The sequence below is a fragment of the Lynx rufus genome, unplaced genomic scaffold (genome assembly GCF_022079265.1).
Source record: "Lynx rufus isolate CCGP_SWC_20201006 ecotype Redwood Valley unplaced genomic scaffold, mLynRuf1.p SCAF_43, whole genome shotgun sequence".
NCBI lineage: Eukaryota > Metazoa > Chordata > Mammalia > Carnivora > Felidae > Lynx > Lynx rufus.
In genome coordinates, this window is record NW_025814860.1 from 357,805 (window position 1) to 376,194 (window position 18,390).

Genomic DNA, 18,390 nt, shown 5'->3' on the forward strand with positions numbered 1-18,390 from the left:
GCCAGATCTGGAGGGAGGCTGCTTCCCCCCCCACCCCCCCCCACTTTACTGGTCCTTTCCTCCCCTTGCCCAAATTCCCAGCTGTGGGTGGAGGGGCAAGCTGGACCCTCTCCTGGGCAGCCCTGCCTTGTTAATGCCCTGAAGGTGGCTACCTCTGGTGAATTGAACTTGGAACACCTCTCCTCCAGAGGATGTCTTTCCCTCCTAGTGTGGGGGACACCCCATACCTTCATCTCCTTTATGCAGGTCAGAGGCCCCCCCCGCCCCCGCCCCCATGCCCCAGCCCAGCCTGTGGTCCCAGGGCTTCCTAGGCCAGCAGCATCACCCGTGTCCTGTTCTGGTGAGGGTCCACTTGTGGGAGGGCAGAGCCTGGGTGAGGGGGCCCCATAAGATGCTGAGAAATGTGGGCCACTTCCTGGATCTGGAAGGTTCCCTCGGCAGGCCTTTCCTCCTCACCTTGGTGGCTGAGATAGCCCCTTGCTGATGCCCTGGGGCCGGAGGGGCCCTCCCTGTCCCTTCTCCCCGGAGAGCCTGCCCCTGCTTCTCTCCCGCGGGCCCACTCGGCATGTTTGTCTTCAAATCCGCTCCTTCCTAAACTTGAATTCATTAATTTAAACATCATCATTTCCGGTCCTGGAAGCCAGCCTTGCTCACCATAAATAGATGGAATGAAAACAGAATGAGGTTATTACACTCAAACTGGCTCGGGTGCTGGGCTCCCAGCCGCCTGCCCCCAGTGCTGCTAGTGAGGCAGTGGGGGGGGGGGGGCGGCGGGGGCCCAGGTCCAGCATTCTGGCCTCTCCCCTTGTGCCTGGGCCTGGCTCCTGAGGGCGGGAGGGGGGCATGCGGGGTTCTTCCTTGCTGGGCGATGAGACCTGTGGGGCCTCCGGGGAGAGGACAGGCCAGCCCAGGCTGTGTTTCCAGGAGGCCTGTGAGGGATGGAGGGAGGAGCAGGGAGCCCTGGGCGTTGGATGGGGAGTGGGGTACCTTCTCCCCCTCCAGCAAGGCCGTCCTGTCCTGCCAGAGGGAGGAGGCAGCTGCTGGCTCGCTAGGAGTGGGTTACATAACCTCTGCAGAGGCCCCTCCAGAGCTCATTCCCCCCCCCCCCACAAGCCCTGTTTCCAGTGCGGCGGCCAGCGCAGGGGTGGGGGTGACAGGCTGGGGCCTGGCACTCACCCCCGCCGCTGACCACATGCGTCTGGAATGTGCAGATGTTTCCTTGGGGGCTCCGGCTGGCCCCCAGACCCCGCCCAGCATCTGGACTGGGGAGCGGGCACAGGGGCCACTCCTCTCTTTGGCAGAGGAGGAAACTGAGGCTGCTCAGGGCTGCGGGACAGGGTCCCAGCTTATCCCGGGCCTCTGGCTCCTCCATTCTAGAAGAGGACTGCTCTCGGAGACCCCCCAGACTCAGGAACTCTCAGGACGTGCTGACTGTGGCCATCCTATCCTCAGGCTTCCACCTTCGCACACTCTGACCCACTCCACTTTACCAGTGCAGCCCCTTCTGATCTCTCCCTGCCCCGCCCTGCCCTCCCCGGCCTGGGATGTGAGCAGGGGCGGGTCGTAAGTGCTGAGCCTTGTGTGCAGACGGCACAGGGGAGCTGCCGTGGCTCATGGGATGGGGTCCTTCAGCAGCTGTTGCCGGCACTTCCAGCTCCGTAGTCGAAGCAGGGATCCCTCCACTAGGCTTCTGCTTTGAGCAGGAAAGATCAGACCCAGACATACAGGGACATGCGGTTGGATGCCTGAACCCCAAGGCCCGAGAGAATGTTTGGTCTGGAAAGCGGGGGGAGTCAGGACCACCCCGGCACAGGGGGACAGACTGGGCTCCCCGGTGACTGCTGGGTGACTTTGGGGGAGGAGAAGGAAGGCCAGCCTCTCGGCCTGATCCCTGGTGCCTGGGGAGGTGAAATGTGTCTTGTGCTGTCACGGATGTGTGCCTGCCCCCTGGTGGTGTGTGTGTCCCCAGGTCACCCACCTCCTCCCTAAGCTGGCCTGACCCCTGCAGCCTGGGCCTTGGGGTCCCTGGAGGTTGTTTGTGTGGGCCTCGGAGGGGCCGGGGGGTGTCTAGCTGGACCAGAGGGTGGGCCCTCTTTGCCCCAGGACCTCTTAAGGGTGCTGTCCGGCCAGGCTACTGGCCCTCCTCCCAGGAGGGGCCGGACACTGCTGTGCTTGGCTGTGCTGGGCCCCTGCGGCAGAGGCTCCCTGGGCGTGCTGTGTCTCCCCCTTGCATTGCAGGACCCCGGTGTAGGGGCAGGGTGTCAGACTGTGATGATGTCACCTGGGGGTTGCAGCGGAAGTCCTAGCGGCTGGGGGGTTGGAGCAGGGCTGGTGTGAGGCCTTCTTGGTGTTCCCCCAGAGCAGTGATGGCAAGAACAGATGGGAATGTGGACAAGTGGCTGTTTGGGACCTTGGGTCTGTGGGTTCCTTTCAGTTTCCTCCTTCTGGCGTCCCCCCAGGGCTCCCCCTCAGGGTCCCTTCTGCTCTTCCCATCCCTGCCAGTGCATACTGTCATTGTGGCCTGCCCCACGCAGATGCTCCCACATCTGGGCAGGCTGGGGGCTGGGGCTCAGGACCTTTGGTGTGGCACCTGGCTCCTGTCCTGGTTCTGCCCTTAGGGTATGGGACCTTGGCCAGCAGGGTCCCGGGGAGCCTGCCGGTGTTTTCTGTGCACTGTGGGCCAGGCTCGGCCCAGGTGAGTGCTGGGGTGGGGGAAGGGGCTCAGCTGGGGCCTGGAAGGCAAGGAGCACGTGGCCAGTGCCCGTGACTGCGTGACCATGACGGTGGGGCCTTCCGCATGTGGGGGAAGGGAGCCTCAGTGGGGCGCGCTAGGCCAGGCAGAGCTGGATGGAGGACTTAACTGGGCCGAGGATGGCCTGGAGCCACAGGCCAATGAGGCCAGGGACAGTGGTGCCCTGACAGGCCAGGGTGGGTGCTGGCTGAGTGGCCTGGGCCCCGGGCTCGACCTGCCCCTCCCACCCGCTGCCCTGGTTTCTCAGGCACCACAGGCGGCTCCCAGCAGCTGCCACTCATGATGGATTTTCCAGAAAACGGGATGTGGAAAAACATTCTAGGGATTTTCCTTCTTTCTTTCCTCTTGTGCTTGAGACCCAAGCTGGGAAGCTCTCCTGGGAACTCTCACCCCGTGCACCACCATCCCTAGGTCGCATCTGCCTGGATCGTCTCTCTCCTGGGACTGTTGGTTCTCATGCGCCGCAGCCTAATTGTCCCTCAGAGGCCCAGGCCCCCTGCCAGCCTCAGTTCAGACATCCGGGGGTCCGTCCGTAGGTCTCATGAAGTTTCTCATGGCACAGCCATTGCCACTGCAGAACGTCGTAGTTGACCAGTGGGTGTGAGGCCGGCTGTGTCTCCCTGGCCTCCCAGCCTGCCCAGCCCATCCTGGGAACCACCTGGCAGGGTCAGGCCTCTCCAGTCTTGGAGTTCCTGGGACCTACACGAGCAGGGGTGTGTGTGTGTGTGTGTGTGTGTGTGTGTGTGTGTGTGTCTGTGTGTGTGTGTACGCGCGCGCACACACAGAGTTTTCTCCTCCCGTCCGTGGGAAACCGAGAGGCTCGCTAAGGCCAGCGCTTCATCTGGGGCACCTTGCTGGGACGGGCAGGGCTCTGGCCTTGAGCCCATTGTCAGTCACAGTTCACCTCCTCAGGGTGGAGGAGGCCTTGCTGACCCAACCTGCTCTTCGGTGGGGCTCCTGGCCCCCCATGCCACCCGCCGTTGTGTCTGCTCCCCTCTGAAGCCCCCGTCCCAGGTCCCCTCGGGCAGTCTGTCCTTTTCTGCACGGAAGTCTCCACACCCCGTTTCTTGTCTTTCAAGGGCAGAATGAGTATGGGAAACGGGGGGGGTGGGGGGACTTGCCTGCTCCCAAGATTGAGACGTTACCAGGGCATCTGGGTAGCGGGGTCGGGTTAAGCCCCCGCCTCTTGACTTCATTCAGCTCAGGTCATGATCTCATGGTTGGTGGGATCGAGTCCCGCATCGGGCTCTGTGCCGACAGCGCAGAGCCTGCTTGGGATTCTCTGTCCCCTTCTTTCTCTGTCTCTCTCTCTCTCTCTCTCGATGAATAAATAAACTTAAAAAAGACCGAGTTGTTACTGTGCACCCCTTTCCGGCCCTTCCTTTAGATCTCCGTTTGTCCAGTTGCAGAGAGAGGGGCTGCATTTTGCGCCTGGATTTTTCTTGCCCCTGAGGGGGCTGCCCCCGCCCGGCGGCTCCAGGCTCTCTGACTGTAAAGCCTGGTTTGCCTCACAGGTGACAGGAGGGGCTCTGCGGCTCCCCTGGCTCCTGGGGGGGGGGGGCGGCAGTGCTGCCCTGTGAGAGGGCTCCAGCTGGTCCTGCCCTTTCCTAGGCCCTCGTTGGTTGCCATGAGATGCTGTGTGGCCAGCGGGTCTCCACGGTGAAGCAGCTGTCAGGGGCCGTGGTGGGGGTCATTTCCTCAGCCTGGTTCCAGATGTGGTTCCTGGCATTGCAAGCCAGGCAGGGGTACTGCTCCAGGCATCCCAGCCTGCAAGGTCCCGGGACTCTCCCCTTTCTCTGTGTTTTTGGGGGCCTGTTTGTATGGAGGCCTGGTCTCAGCTGCCACTCAGTGCCTCGGCTCCTGGGAGGACCTTGATTTCACACCAGCGTGTTCTGACTAAGGTCCTGCTGTATTTGGAGCAGGCCGGGCAGAGCAGGACCCGTTTCAGAGGGTGACTATTGCGAGCTGGGTGGGGGCCAGGCAGGTGTCTGGGGATGGGGTGTCTGGACCGGGCTGTGGCTGGGGTAGGCGGGAGTCTTGAGCGTTTTAAGAGCTGGGTTGGCAGGACCTAGGAATGGTTAGGCTGGGAGGAGGCATCAATGGATCCGTGGCCTCTGCACAACTGGGTTGTCACTGGGGGCAGGGGTAGGGCTGGTGAGAGGTGTTCTGGGGACCTCAGAGGGCGGGAGGTGACATCTGGAAGGGCAGAGGCTCTGCGGGTGGGAGGCCCAGGTGTCATCACTTTGGAGGCCGTGACCAGGGTCTACTCAGACATGTGTGAGCCTGAAGAAGGGGTGAGGGGAGCAGTGGAGCAGGTGACCAGAGGTGTTTACCAGGTCAGGGTGGTCCGTGGGTCTCTGTCCCAAGAAGTGGATGGGCAGGGGCCACCGTGGCCTCCACCCCCAGGCCAGCCAGGAATCTTTGGCTACAGAGCGTGTTGCCTGAAAGGCTTTGACTCTCCTGGAGGAGTGGGGCCAGCGTCGCCAGCACCAGGGGTCACGGTTCTGAAAACGTTCACAACTTGGATAAAAGTCTATCGTGCTGTTTCCATTGGGGTGTCTCCAATTGTTACCCACAGGGAACAGTTTTTCCATCCGTGACCTCTGTGTTTCTCTCACTAATTTCATGTTCTTTAAGTCTTTTTTCCCCTGTAGTCCTCACCGTTTATTAGCAGTGTGTGTGCAAAGGGCATTAGGGCCTTTGATCCCTTGTCTAAATTGCTAGCGCTCTTCTCAGCTCGTTTTCTGATTTTATTGATATTCTGTGTGGAGGTTGCATGTTTTTCTGTAGTTGGATCATCTGGCTCGGATGTTTTTTTCTGCCTGTCCTTTCGTGCTGTGAAGAGTCTGTCGCGTCCTCCTGTATTCTTTCAGTCTGTTCGGTTCTAGAAGAGTGTCACCTTTAACTTTGGGTCTTGGTTTTGGTTTTGGTTTTTCCCCACTGCTGAGACGTTCCCCTGTCACATTTGATTTTGAACCTCCTGGGGTTTATTGAGGTCAGTCTCTCACTCCTGGTGGCTAGTGTTGTCTGTGTTAATCTTGTGTCCTTGAGTGGACTCTTGCAGGGTCAATATGTCTCCGGAGGGCCCAGCACACGCAGCTCGGTGTAACATAGCATAAACCTACGTTTCGTGGTGATTCTTGCCCGGTGATGCTTCCCGTTGAACCTGTGTACTACCGTGTTCTTGCTGGGGTCCTGTTAGCTTTGGGCTTGGCTGCGTTCCATTGGCATTGCTGTGCTGTGGGGTTGTCCACCAGGGTCTCCTCCTTTTATCGGTCTTTGCGCCCCAGTGTGTCTCAGGGCATTTTGAGACCATCTCCTTCCTGGAGCCGGCAACAGCTAGGCCCCTGGCCCTGGAGACCCTTGGGCTGCCATGCTGGGCCAGGGGGCAGGGGACTGGTGGGGGCAGGGTGTGGATGGCGCGCTCAGGGCTCCCAGCCTTCTCCTGCTCCTTTGTTTGGATCCCATATCCTGGCCCCAAGTGTAGTGAGTGGGGGGTGGGAGGCTGCAAGTTGTGGCTGTGAGGAAGCCTCTGGGGGTGGGCCTGGGCCTGGGCCTGGGCCTGCGCCTGCGCCTGCGCCTGCACCTGCTCGCGTCCTGTCCGGGGCTCTGGCGCTGATTTGTGGCCGCTCTGCTTCTCAGAGATGTGTCCCACAACCTGCTCCGGGCACTGGACGCTGGGCTCCTGGCGAACCTCTCCGCACTGACAGAGCTGTGAGTGTCCCCTCTGGGGGGGGGGGGTCAGGTGGTGGCTACCTGTCACCGTTTCGGTTATGGGGGCTCCCGTCAGACACTGCTGAATCCCCCTTTTCTTCCAGGGACATAAGTAACAACAAGATTTCTACTTTAGAAGAAGGATTATTTGCTAATTTATTTAATTTAAGTGAAATGTAAGTTGTGGTTTTTGGTGGGTGTTGGTAGCCAACCCTGAGGCCCCCAGTAACCCTCCCTGCCGTCCTGCCCTGGCCTCTGGGCCCACTCCCATTTGAGACCAGACCCGGAGGGCTGTTGGCTCACCTGCTGGAGCCCTCCGAGGGCCCGGCGGGCTGCCACAGGGGTGGTGGGACGCTCTGTGTGTCGGGGTGCCCCCGGCCCCCACTCCCTGGGGCGAGGCCAGTGCAGACTTCCTCGAGGGCCCCTCATCTGCCCTGCCGACTCCTGAGCGCCCGGCCCTGCGCCTCCTGCAGAAACCTGAGCGGAAACCCACTGGAGTGTGATTGTGGTCTGGCGTGGCTGCCTCGCTGGGTGGAAGAGCAGCGGGTTCGCGTGGTTCGGCCCGAGGCGGCCACGTGTGCCGGGCCCGGCCCCCTAGCTGGCCGGCCCCTGCTCGGCGTCCCACTGTCAGACAGCGGCTGTGGTGAGTATGGCTGAATGCGACCAGCTCGGTCCTTCTCTGTCGGCTAGGACCCCGTAGGTGTTTCAGGGTCACCGGCCTGGGGGGTGGTGGCAGGTGGGACTCTGGGAACAGAGGCACCTGGGCAGCAATTGTGGCTGCTGAGACAGACCAGGTCGGGGGTCAAGGGAGCAGTGCAGGTGGGAGGAGGGGAGGGTGGTGAGTGCCAGGCGGGGGGGGGGGGGGGCGACGTGATCTGGGGTCTAGGATGGGGCACAGACACCGTAGGGGTGGGGCCTGCCTGGGGACCAGCCTAGGGTGGGTGCAGGGGTGCAGCAAGGGCGGGGCCCGCCCAGGACCAGGCTGTCTGCTCTGTCCAGGTGAGGAGTACATCGCCTGCCTCCCGGACAACAGCTCCGGTGCCGTGGTGCCGGTGGCCTTCTCCACTGCCCACGAGGGCCCGCTGGCACCCGAGGCCTGCAGCGCCTTCTGCTTTGCGGCTGGCTGGGGCCTCGGGGCCCTCTCGGACCAGGGCTGGTGCCTGTGCGGGGCGGCCCAGCCCCCCAACGCCTCCTCGGCTTGCCTACCCTTGTGCTCCAGCCCCCCGCTGCCCCTCGCCCCTGCCTGCGGGGGCCCCACCCTCCTTGAGAACGTCTTCCCTGCCTCCCCAGGGGCCGCCCTGGTGGGGCCTCCAGGACCCCTGGCCTCTGGCCAGCCAGCAGCCTTCCATGTCACTGCCTCCCTACCCGTCAGCTCCACACACTGGGACTTTGGTGACGGCTCCCCTAAGGTGGATGTTGCTGGTCCTGCCACCACTCACCGCTATTCCCTGCCCGGCCACTACCAGGTGACAGCCGTGCTGGCCCTGGGGGCTGGCTCGGCCCAGCTAGGGGCCAAGGTGCAAGTGGAGGCGGCCCCCGCTGCCCTGGAGCTCGAGTGTCCAGTCTCGGTACTCAGTGATGAGACCCTCAAGCTTGGCGTCCGAAATCGTGGTGGCTCCGGCCTGGAAGCCACCTACAGTATTGTGTCTTTGGGCGAGGAGCCAGGTCGAGGTGGGTGCCTTCTCGCCCCCAGGGGCTGGAATGGGTGGGGCAGTCCTGGCTGGGCCCACACTGATGCCCCCATCCCTGCCTGCTGACTCCCCAGTGGTGCATCCGCTCTGCCCCTCGGACACCGTGATCTTCCCCGGTAATGGGCACTGCTACCGCCTGGTGGCCGAGAAGGCCGCCTGGCTGCAGGCACAGGAGCAGTGCCGGGCCTGGGCCGGGGCCGCCCTGGCCATGGTGGACAGTCCCGCCGTCCAGCGCTTCCTGGTCTCCCAGGTCACCAGGTACCTGCCCCCACCCCCAGACAGGCTGTGAGGTGGGATCCCCGGAATGCTGGGTCGGAGACAGAGCCTAAGTCTTGAGGAGGGATCAGGAGAGGTGGGGGTGCTTGGAGGGGCCAAGGCCGGCCGGCCGGCCTGAGTGGGGCCTGGGAGCCCTGCTCATCCGACACCATCTCGTCAGCGTTCCAGACACAGATGTGGAGGTACGGGTAGGGTAGGGGATGCATCACAGGTCCCACGTGCTGCCCACCCCCTGCTGTCCCCTGCCGAGCCCCTCCTGGCAGGGGCAGGGACAGTTCTGGTGTGACCATGGAGGCCACCCACGCACAAGGAACCTCTTGGACGCCTTCGTCCCCCCCAGGCCCGCGAGGAAATGTGCTCTCCTATAGCAGGCCTTGCCCCTGCCTCTGCTCTCAGCACCTGCCGGGGCTGGGAAGGGAATGGAGGCTGGACGCCTGCTTCTCCCAGAGTCCCTGTTTGGGGAGGTGTCGATTGCAGTGTGGATCGCACCCTGGACATCCTCAGTGTCCACCAGAGGAACTCGAGGCCCAGAATGGTCCGGGCCCTTGCCCAGGGTCACTCGGTTAACTGGCGGTAGCCGGGCCCCGGTGCCTGGCTCTGACTGTAGCACCTCACTCCTCTCCGTGTGCCATCGTTTGTCCCCGTTCCTGACCTTGTGTCTATCAGCCCAGTCTCCGGGAGGGCCCTCCTACCTTGTCAGAGCTGTGAGGAGTAGCGTTTGGGGAGCTGGTGTTCAGGCGTCTTGCTCCCCAAATGCAACACCTGGAGCCTTCTCACGGAATAAGCGTGGGTGTGTGCAGCCTTTGGCCACATTGAGGCCTCTCCCGGCAAGGAGCCCTCAGCTGGGCCCCTGGCCCCATGGGCAGGTGGGGGTGGACGTTGCCGCCGCCTTGCTTGCCAGGTCCTTTTCCTGAGCCTCGTTTTTCCTCGTCTCGAAAGCGGGGGGAGGGACAAGGTCTCACCTGAGGGGCTGCTGTAGGGAACGAGGAGGAAGCCCCCAGAGAGACAGGGCAGATGGAGGGATGTCTTTGGAGAGCCCCCGCCGAGCGCCCTCTCCCCCCACCGTCTGCCTGCAGGAGCCTGGACGTGTGGATCGGCTTCTCGGCTGTGGAGGGGGCGGAGGCGGGCCCTGCCGTGCGGGGTGAGGCCTTCAGCCTGGAGAGCTGCCAGAACTGGCTGCCCGGGGAGCCGCACCCTGCCACGGCCGAGCGCTGCGTGCGGCTCGGGCCCGCGGGGCAGTGCAACACGGACCTGTGCTCGGTGCCCCACAGCTACGTCTGTGAGCTCCGGCCCGGAGGTGCGCTTGGGGCTCCCGGAGGGGCTAGGGGGCACCTTGTGTCCTGGACCAGGACAGCTGCCTCCCTAAACGATGAAAGGTCTCCTGGCCGCCCTGGGAGCTCCTCCGCACGGCTGTCCCGCCCCCCGCCCCCCTCCCCCCTCCCCCCTCCCCCAGCCCCCAACCACGCAGTGTTTCCCGGCTGCCCCAGGACAGTCCCGTCTCTCACCCAGGCTCCTTCCTAGCTGCTCAGTGTCGGTTTGGTGTTTGCTGAGCACCTGTTGTCCCAACCTGAGCCTGCACCAGATGAAGCAGACAGAGGGGGAGCGGGCTGGGGGGGCTACCGACAAGTGGCTCAGTCCTGGGTCTGGCCCTGGCTAGGGCCCGCGGACACCCTCTTCCTTGGCCAGCGACCAGCACCTTACTGTACACGCGCTGTCCCAGGTCCTGTGTGGGATGCGGAGAACTTCCTCGTGGGAGCGCCCCCTGGAGACCTGCAGGGACCCTCGAGTCCCCTGGCACAGCAGGAGGCCCTGTCAGCCCCCCAGGAGCCCGTCGAGGTAGGCAGGCTGACCCCAGGACCCTCCACGACCTGATCTGGAGACTTAGCCTTGGCCTGGCTTTTGAGTGTCTCTGAAAAACAAGCTCTTTTTTCCGGACCTTTAACGTCCTACCTGCCGAGGAGAGACGCGTAGGAAGCCCACTGCCGTGCACAGGGGAGAGGTACCCGCCCGGGTAGCTCAGAGAGCTCTGAGTGCTCCTCAGTGTTTTCTCTGGGTGTTTGTGGATTTTTAAAAAACAAGGTCAGGGTCCTGCTGCCCACAGATGGTTTTGACCTGATTTTTTGTCTCGAGTGACCGTTAGCCACAATGTGAAGCCCTGTCTGGGGGCTCCTTCCCCTCTGACCCAGTGGGTGCTGGGGGGGTGGGGTGGCGGGGGCTGGGGTCTGTGGAGCTGAGCAGTCCCCCTTTCCCCAGGTGATGGTGTTCCCCAGCCTGGGCCTGAGTAGAGAAGCCTTCCTCATCGCTGCCGAGTTCGGCACTCAGGAGCTCCACCGACCCGCCCAGCTGCGGCTGCAGGTGTTCCGGCCCGAGGGAGGAGCAGGTGGGGCTCCGTCCCGTTGGGGCAGTGGGTACCTGTCTGTGCCATCACGTGTAGTGGCTCCTTGGCTATTGGACTGGTCTCCAGCCTTGAGATGCACGGAGTGGGGTCTGTAGGGAAACCGACTCCTGCTCGGTGTCGCCGGGACTCGCCTGAGTCAGTCAGCTGGCCTGGTGTCAGGAGGAATAGAGGAGGGATGGTGGGGGTGGGGGTTGGCGTGCTGCCTGGCAAGACCTCGTGTCTCCCTGGGGGTGGGGTGTCCCTGACTGGGGCCCATTAGCAAGCGGGGGTCCCTGACGCCCCTCCTCTCCTTGCAGGGGCCCCAGGACATGGCGGGGAGCCTGAGAGTGCGTCCCTGGAGAGCCAGGCTCGGCCGGTGCCCGCGTGCACCCCAGAGGGACGCTGGTGCCCCCAAACTGGTATCCCCCTGTCACCGGACACCCTCTGCCGGCCCCGGGCCTGTGCCAACACGTCCACGTCAGGGCCAGGGCCCCCTGGGACCTCCTGTGTGCTCTGGAAGGAGTTTCTGTTCTCCGTGCCGGCAGGCCCTCCCACCCAGTACTCAGTACGTGTGCTGGCCCTGCTGCCTGAGGCCTGGGTCTGTCCCTGAAGCACAGACAGTACACTCTTCCGCTTGGCGCACCAGGCCCCTGCCTTTCTCCGGCTTTGTCCTTGTCCTTGCTCACCCCCCAGCATGAGAAGCTGCCACCCGGGCCCTTCTGCTTGTCCTGCCCCTGCCTGGCCCGCATCCTGGCCCTCTGCCCTGCACACGGCCCATCCCTCTGAGCCTGTCTGTCAGCCCCCTCCATGAGGGCCTGGGGGAGTGAGTGAGTGAGTGAGTGAGTGCCCGAGAGCCGGGCCCCCTGTGGGTGTGAGTCTAGATTACCCCAGGTGGATCCCGCCTGCCCGCTGGAGCCCCTGGTCCTGTGCTCCCTTGTAGCCCCCCACCCTGCAGCGTCCCGCTGTGAGGACCCGACACAGCCCGCCTCCTTCCTGCAGGTCCCCTTCCAGGGCCAGGACGGCCCCCTGCTCCCCGGTGACCTCGTCACCTTGCAGCACGACGCTGGACCAGGTGCCCTCCTGCACTGCTCGCCGGCCCTCGGACCCCCTGGCCCTGAGGCGCCGTACTTGTCCGCCGTGGCCTCGGCCTGGCTGGCCCACCTGCCCGCCCAGCTGGAGGTGGCCCCGACTGGCCCCGCCTGCGCCCTGCGGCTGCTCGCCGCCACAGAGCGCCTCACCCCTCTGCTCGGCCTGAGGCCCAACCCGGGGCTGCGGCGGCCTGGGCACTATGAGGTCCGGGCCACGGTGGGCAACAGCGTGTCCACGCACAACCTGTCCTGCGACTTTGACGTGCTCTCCCCCGTGGCTGGCCTGCGTGTGGCCCATCCCACCCCCCACGATGGCCGCCTCTATGTGCCCACCAACAGCTCGGTCTTGGTGCTCCGGGTAGACTCGGGCACCAACGCCACGGCCACGGCCCACTGGCCTGGGGGCAATGTCAGCGCACCCTTTGAGGCCGCCTGCCCTGCCCCGGTGGCTGCCCTGGTGCCCAGCTGTGCTCTCGAGGCCAACACCACCCTGTTCTCAGTGCTGGCCCTGCCCGGCCTCCGTGAGGGCGAGCACACGGTGGAGGTGGTGGTGGAGAACAGCGCCGGCCGGGCCAACCTCAGCCTGCAGGTGAAGGCCGAGGAGCCCATCTGCGGCCTCCGGGCCACACCCAGCCCCGAAGCCCGGGTGCTGCAAGGCGTCCTGGTGGTGAGTGAGGCGGGGAAGGCGGCCCGGGGTTGGTTTCTGGGCAGGTTCTGTTCTTGGGCTCCTCAGACCGGTGGTAGTTCCCGAGTTAGTGAGGAACCACCTGTCAAACAGCAGCTCTGAGCATCTGCGGTCTCTCCCACGGCCCCTGAGCAGCTCTGCCCTCGTGGAGCCTGAGTGTCTTCAAGGCCGCTGCTGTGTTCCCATCATGCTGAAGGGAGTGCTTTTGCGGGGGGGTGGTCCTCATGTCACCCTGCTGCTGTCAGTGCCATACCTGCTGCTTGGGGTGTCCCCCCACGCCCTCCCACACACGCACAGGTCAGCCACCAGCTCTACGGCCTGCACACGGGCTGTCAGAAGGGCCGTCTCTGACCTCAGCTCCCTCCTCACACCTGTTCTGTCAGCTGACTCGGGTAAACACCCAGAACCACGAGGCCTCTTGAGACTCCCGTGCCTTCCCAAGCAGCCTGTGCTGAGACTGTGGGCCCGGGCAGGAGCCCAGGGACAGGGTGCACGGAGACTCAGATGGTGGGCTCTTTCTGTCCCTGGTGCTAGATCACTTTCCAGACATGAAGCCGGAGGAACTGAAACGTCAAAGGGCATGTCAGCCCATAGTCCTATGACACGTGGCCTCCCAGGCCCCCCACCCCCCTCCCCCTGCCCTCCACCTCCCGTGGTGTCTGAAGTCTTGGCCTGGGAAACCCCCTGGGGAGGCGTGTCCAGGAGGTGGAATTCTGCTTAGGGCAGAATTGGGTCTCCAGAGCCCCAGCGCCGCCCACAATGTGCCCTCCCTGCAGAGGTACAGCCCCATGGTGGAGGCCGGCTCAGACGTGGTCTTCCGCTGGACTATAGACGACAAGCAGTCCCTTACCTTCCACAATGTGGTCTTCAACGTCATCTACCAGAGCGCTGCTGTCTTCAAGCTCTCGGTGGGTGGGCGGGGGCGGGGCGGGGGCGGGGGCGGGGCCGGGACTGCCGTGCTCATCTTGGCCTTCTGTTCCGCTTTGCTTCCCGAGGACCCCTCGGCTGGCCGCGGGTGAGTGCAGGGTGGGGTTCTGCCTGCGCTGCTTTGGGCCTCCTCGCCACCCGCTGGCAGCCCACACACTGCTACCTGTCCCCACAGCTGACGGCCTCCAACCACGTGAGCAATGTCACCGTGAACTATAACGTCACCGTGGAGCGGATGAACAGGATGAGGGGCCTCTGGGTGTCTGCAGTGCCACCCGTGTTGCCCCCCAATGCCACGCTGGCACTGGCTGCCCACGTGCTGGTGGACTCGGCTGTGGAGGTGGCTTTTCTGTGAGTGCTCCTGGTCTGGCGGGCAGTGGAGCCACAGCTGAGCCCTTGTGGGGCTGAGGCCCGGCCCTCCCCCAGCCCGCCCCTCCTCACCTGCCAGGAGGTGGCGGGTACATGGGACCCTGGGAGAGGGGAGCGGCTGCAGCCGGGCCAGCGTGCTCCCACTCCAGCCTGCTCATTGCCTGCCTGGGGCCCGGCAGGTGGACCTTTGGGGACGGGGACCAGGTGATTGGCCAGTTCAAGCCTCCGTACAATGAGTCCTTCCGGGTGCCAGACCCTGCGGTCGCCCAAGTGCTGGTGGAGCACAATGTCACACACGCCTACGCCATCCCAGGTGAGCGCTGGGGCCCGCCACCCTGCCGTGGGGACAGCCCCCTTCCGCCCAGTCTGGGTTGGTGGCCTGGGGCCCTTAATAGAGTGAAAGAGTGGTGTCCGGGCCACTGAGCCCCATGGTTCAAATCTCTTGGGCGGAAACTGGACCTTCCTGGCCCCTACGCAGACCCACTTTTGGCTCAGAAGGGAGTTACCTTTTATTTTTAAAATTCCAGAAGTTTCACACGCAGAATGCACGGTGATCATTGGTGACCCCACCACCCTTGCCCTGCACCGACCCTCTCTGTTCACCAGGGAAGGTCTGCTCCCATCTCATTTACGCCCCAGCCCCGCGTCTTGCCCTCTGCTTGTGGCACCGTGTACTGGCCCCATTGCCAGGACCTCCCGGGACAGGGCCCAAGGGCATTCTCCCCTGACATTTTGACCGAGGGCCTGTTCTATCTTCCCGAGGGGCCCTGGCGCGCAGCAGCACGGGGTTAGGTCATGACTTCGCCAAGCAGGTGGTGGAGGTGGCCCTGGCCCTGTTCTCACTCAGGCCTGTCCCCCAGGTGAGTACAACCTGACCCTGCTGGTGTCCAACGCCTTCGAGAACCTGACGCGGCAAGTGTCTGTGAGCGTGCGCGCCACCCTGCCTGCCGTGGCTGTGGCCGTGGGAAGCCGTGTCCTGGTGGCTGGCCAGTCTGTCACCTTTGCCCCACGCCCACTGCCCTCACCTGGGGGCATCCTGTACACGTGGGACTTCGGAGATGGCTCCCCAGCTGTGACGCAGCACCGGCCGGAGGTCAACCACACATACAGCTCAGGGGGCGCGTACCGCGTCCGTCTGGAGGTCAACAACACGGTTAGCAGCGTGACGGCATGTGTCGGCATCCGTGTCTTTGAGGAGCTTCGGGGCCTGAGCGTGAGCCTCAGCCCGTCCGTGGAGCAGGGCGCGCCTGTGACCGTCAGTGCCGCCCTGGAGTCGGGAGACAACGTCACGTGGACTTTCGACATGGGGGACGGCACGGTGCTCACGGGCCCCGAGGCCACGGTGGAGCACGTGTACCTGCGGGCACGGAACTGCACGGTGACTGTGGGAGCGTCCAGCCCCGCGGGCCGCCTGGCGCTGAGCCTGCCCCTGCAGGTGTTTGTCCTGGAGGTGCTGCGGATCGAGCCTGCGGCCTGCATCCCTGTGCAGCCCCTCGCCCGGCTCACGGCCCACGTCACTGGGGACCCCACCCACTACATCTTTGACTGGACGTTCGGGGATGGCTCCTCCAACACCACCGTCTCGGGGGACCCGACGGTGACGCACAACTTCACACGGAGCGGCACGTTCCCCTTGACGCTGGTCCTCTCGAGCCACGTGAACAAGGCCCATTACTTCACCAGCGTCTGCGTGGAGCCCGAGCTGGGCAACGTGACCCTGTGGCCCGAGAGGCAGTTCGTGCGGCTCGGGGACGAGGCCCGGTGGGTGGCTCGTGCCTGGCCCCCGTTCCTCTACCGTTACACCTGGGACTTTGGCACTGAGGATCCTGCCCGCGTCGGGGGCCCCGAGGCCACGTTTGCCTACCCGGCCTCTGGCTCCTACCTGGTGACGGTTGCCGTATCCAACAACATCTCGGCTGCCAACGACTCCGCGCTCGTGGAGGTGCAGGAGCCCGTGGAGCTCACGGGTGTCCGGGTCAACGGTTCTCGCGTGCTGGAGCTGCAGCAGCCGTACCTGTTCTCCGCCGTGGGCCGCGGGTGCCCCGCCACCTACCTGTGGGAGCTGGGGGACGGTGGGCTCCTCGAGGGCTCCGCGGTCACCCACGCCTACAACAGCACGGGCCACTTCACCGTCCGCGTGACCGGGTGGAACGAGGTGAGCCGTGGCGAGGCTCGGCTGAACGTCACGGTGCGGGAGCGTGCGCGGGGGCTCAGCGTCAACGCCAGCCGCACGGTGGTGCCCCTCAACGGCAGCGTCAGCTTCGCCACCTCCCTGGAGGCCGGCAGCGACGTGCGCTACTCCTGGGTGCTCTGCGACCGCTGCACGCCCATCCCCGGGGGCCCCACCATCTCCTACACCTTCCGCTCCGTGGGCACCTTCAACATCATCGTCACGGCCGAGAACGAGGCGGGCGCCGCCCAGGACAGCATCTTTGTCTACGTCCTGCAGCACATCGAGGGGCTGCAGGTGGTGGGGGGCGGAGGCGGCTGCTGCTTTCCCACCAACCGCACGCTGCAGCTGCAGGCCGTGGTCCGGGACGGCACCAACATCTCCTACAGCTGGACCGCCCAGCGGGACGGCGGCCCGGCGCTGGCCGGCAGCGGCAGAGCCTTCTCGCTCACGGTGCTCGAGGCCGGCACCTACCGCATCCAGCTGCGGGCCGCCAACATGCTGGGCAGCGCCCTGGCCAGTCGCACGGTGGACTTTGTGGAGCCTGTGGGGCGGCTGGCCGCAGCCGCGTCCCCGAACCCGGCCGCCGTCGATGCCAGCGTCACCCTGCGTGCCAAGCCGGCCGGGGGCAGCGGCGTCACTTATAGCTGGTCTCTGGAGGGAGGACTGAGCTGGGAGACCCCAGAGCCGTCCACGACCCACACCTTCCCCACCCCCGGCCTGTACCTGGTCACGGTCACGGCTAGGAACCAGCTGGGCTCGGCCAACGCCACCACCGAGGTGGCTGTGCAGGTGCCCGTAAGTGGCCTCAGCATCGGGGCCGGCGAGCTGGGCGGCAGCTTCGTGGCGGCGGGTTCCGCCGTGCCCTTCTGGGGGCAGCTGGACTCAGGCACCGACGTGAGCTGGTGCTGGGCGGTGCCGGGTGGCAGCAGGCACGGCCAGCACGTTTCTGTGGTCTTCCGTGACGCCGGCGCCTTCTCCGTTCGGCTCAACGCCTCCAATGCCGTCAGCTGGGGCCTGGCCACGCGTGAGCTCACGGTGGAGGAGCCCGTCGCGGGCCTCGTGCTGTGGGCCAGCAGCAAGGTGGTGGCGCCCGGGCAGCCGGTCCACCTGCAGGTCCTGCTGGCCGCCGGCTCTGCCGTCAGCTTCTACCTGCAGGTCGGCGGGGCCGCCCCGGAGGCACTGCCCGGGCCCCGCTTCTCCCGCAGTTTCCCCCGGGCCGGGGACTACACGCTGAGCGTGCAGGCGGAAAACCACGTGAGCCGGGCCCAGGCGCAGGTGCGCATCTTGGTGCTAGAGGCGGTGGGCGGGCTCCAGGTGCCCAACTGCTGTGAGCCAGGCATCCCCACGGGCACGGAGAGGAACTTCACGGCCCGCGTGCAGCGGGGGTCCCGCGTGGCCTACGCGTGGTACTTCTCCTTGCAAAAGGTCCAGGGGGACTCGCTGGTCATTCTGTCAGGCCGCGACGTCACCTACACCCCCGTGGCCGCGGGGCTGCTGGAAATCCACGTGCGTGCCTTCAACGAGCTGGGTGGCGTGAACCGCACCCTCGTGGTCGAGGTCCAGGACACCATCCAGCACGTGGTGCTGCGCAGCGGCCGCTGCTTTACCAACCGTTCGGCCCGGTTCGAGGCCGCCACGAGCCCTAGCCCCCGGCGTGTGGCCTATCGCTGGGACTTCGGGGATGGGGCCCCGGCGGAGGACACGGAGGAGCCCTGGGCTGAACACTCCTACCTGCAGCCTGGGGACTACCGCGTGGAGGTGAACGCTTCCAACCTGGTGAGCTTCTTCGTGGCCCAGGCCACGGTCACCGTCCACGTGCTGGCCTGTAGGGAGCCCGAGGTGGACGTGGCCCTGCCCCCGCAGGTGCTGATGCGGCGCTCCCAGCGCAACTACCTGGAAGCCCACGTCAACCTCCGTGACTGCGTCACCTACCAGACGGAGTACCGGTGGGAGGTGTACCGTGCCGCTGGCTGCCATCGGCCGGTGCGCATGGCCCCCGTGGCTCTGCCCAGCGTGGACATGAGCCGGCCCCAGCTGGTGGTGCCACGGCTGGCGCTGCCTGTGGGCCACTACTGCTTTGTGTTCCTGGTGTCATTCGGGGACACCCCGCTGGCACGGAGCATCCAAGCCAACGTGACGGTGGTCCCTGAGCGCCTGGTGCCCATCATCGAGGGAGGCTCGTACCGTGTGTGGTCGGACACTCAGGACCTGGTGCTAGATGGGAGCAAGTCCTACGATCCCAACCTGGAGGACGGCGACCAGACGCCCCTCAGCTTCCACTGGGCCTGTGTGGCCTCAACGCAGGTCCGGTGCACCAGGGGACGTGAGGTCCCCTCTG

At 64.9% G+C, this 18,390-nt stretch overlaps 1 protein-coding gene across 1 annotated transcript in view; it reads left to right on the top strand.

The window, feature by feature from the left end:
• PKD1 (polycystin 1, transient receptor potential channel interacting) overlaps positions 1-18,390 on the top strand; it is a 43,968-nt gene that overhangs the window by 8,027 nt on the left and 17,551 nt on the right. Inside the window, exons 3-18 of the mRNA XM_047097847.1 lie at positions 2,619-2,695; positions 4,364-4,497; positions 6,395-6,466; positions 6,571-6,642; positions 6,940-7,109; positions 7,466-8,137; positions 8,232-8,415; positions 9,510-9,730; positions 10,154-10,269; positions 10,687-10,813; positions 11,128-11,375; positions 11,810-12,565; positions 13,360-13,491; positions 13,686-13,861; positions 14,059-14,192; positions 14,740-18,356. Coding sequence (XP_046953803.1) covers positions 2,619-2,695; positions 4,364-4,497; positions 6,395-6,466; positions 6,571-6,642; positions 6,940-7,109; positions 7,466-8,137; positions 8,232-8,415; positions 9,510-9,730; positions 10,154-10,269; positions 10,687-10,813; positions 11,128-11,375; positions 11,810-12,565; positions 13,360-13,491; positions 13,686-13,861; positions 14,059-14,192; positions 14,740-18,356 — 6,908 coding nt within the window. The remainder of the gene's footprint in view (positions 1-2,618; positions 2,696-4,363; positions 4,498-6,394; positions 6,467-6,570; positions 6,643-6,939; positions 7,110-7,465; positions 8,138-8,231; positions 8,416-9,509; positions 9,731-10,153; positions 10,270-10,686; positions 10,814-11,127; positions 11,376-11,809; positions 12,566-13,359; positions 13,492-13,685; positions 13,862-14,058; positions 14,193-14,739; positions 18,357-18,390) is intronic.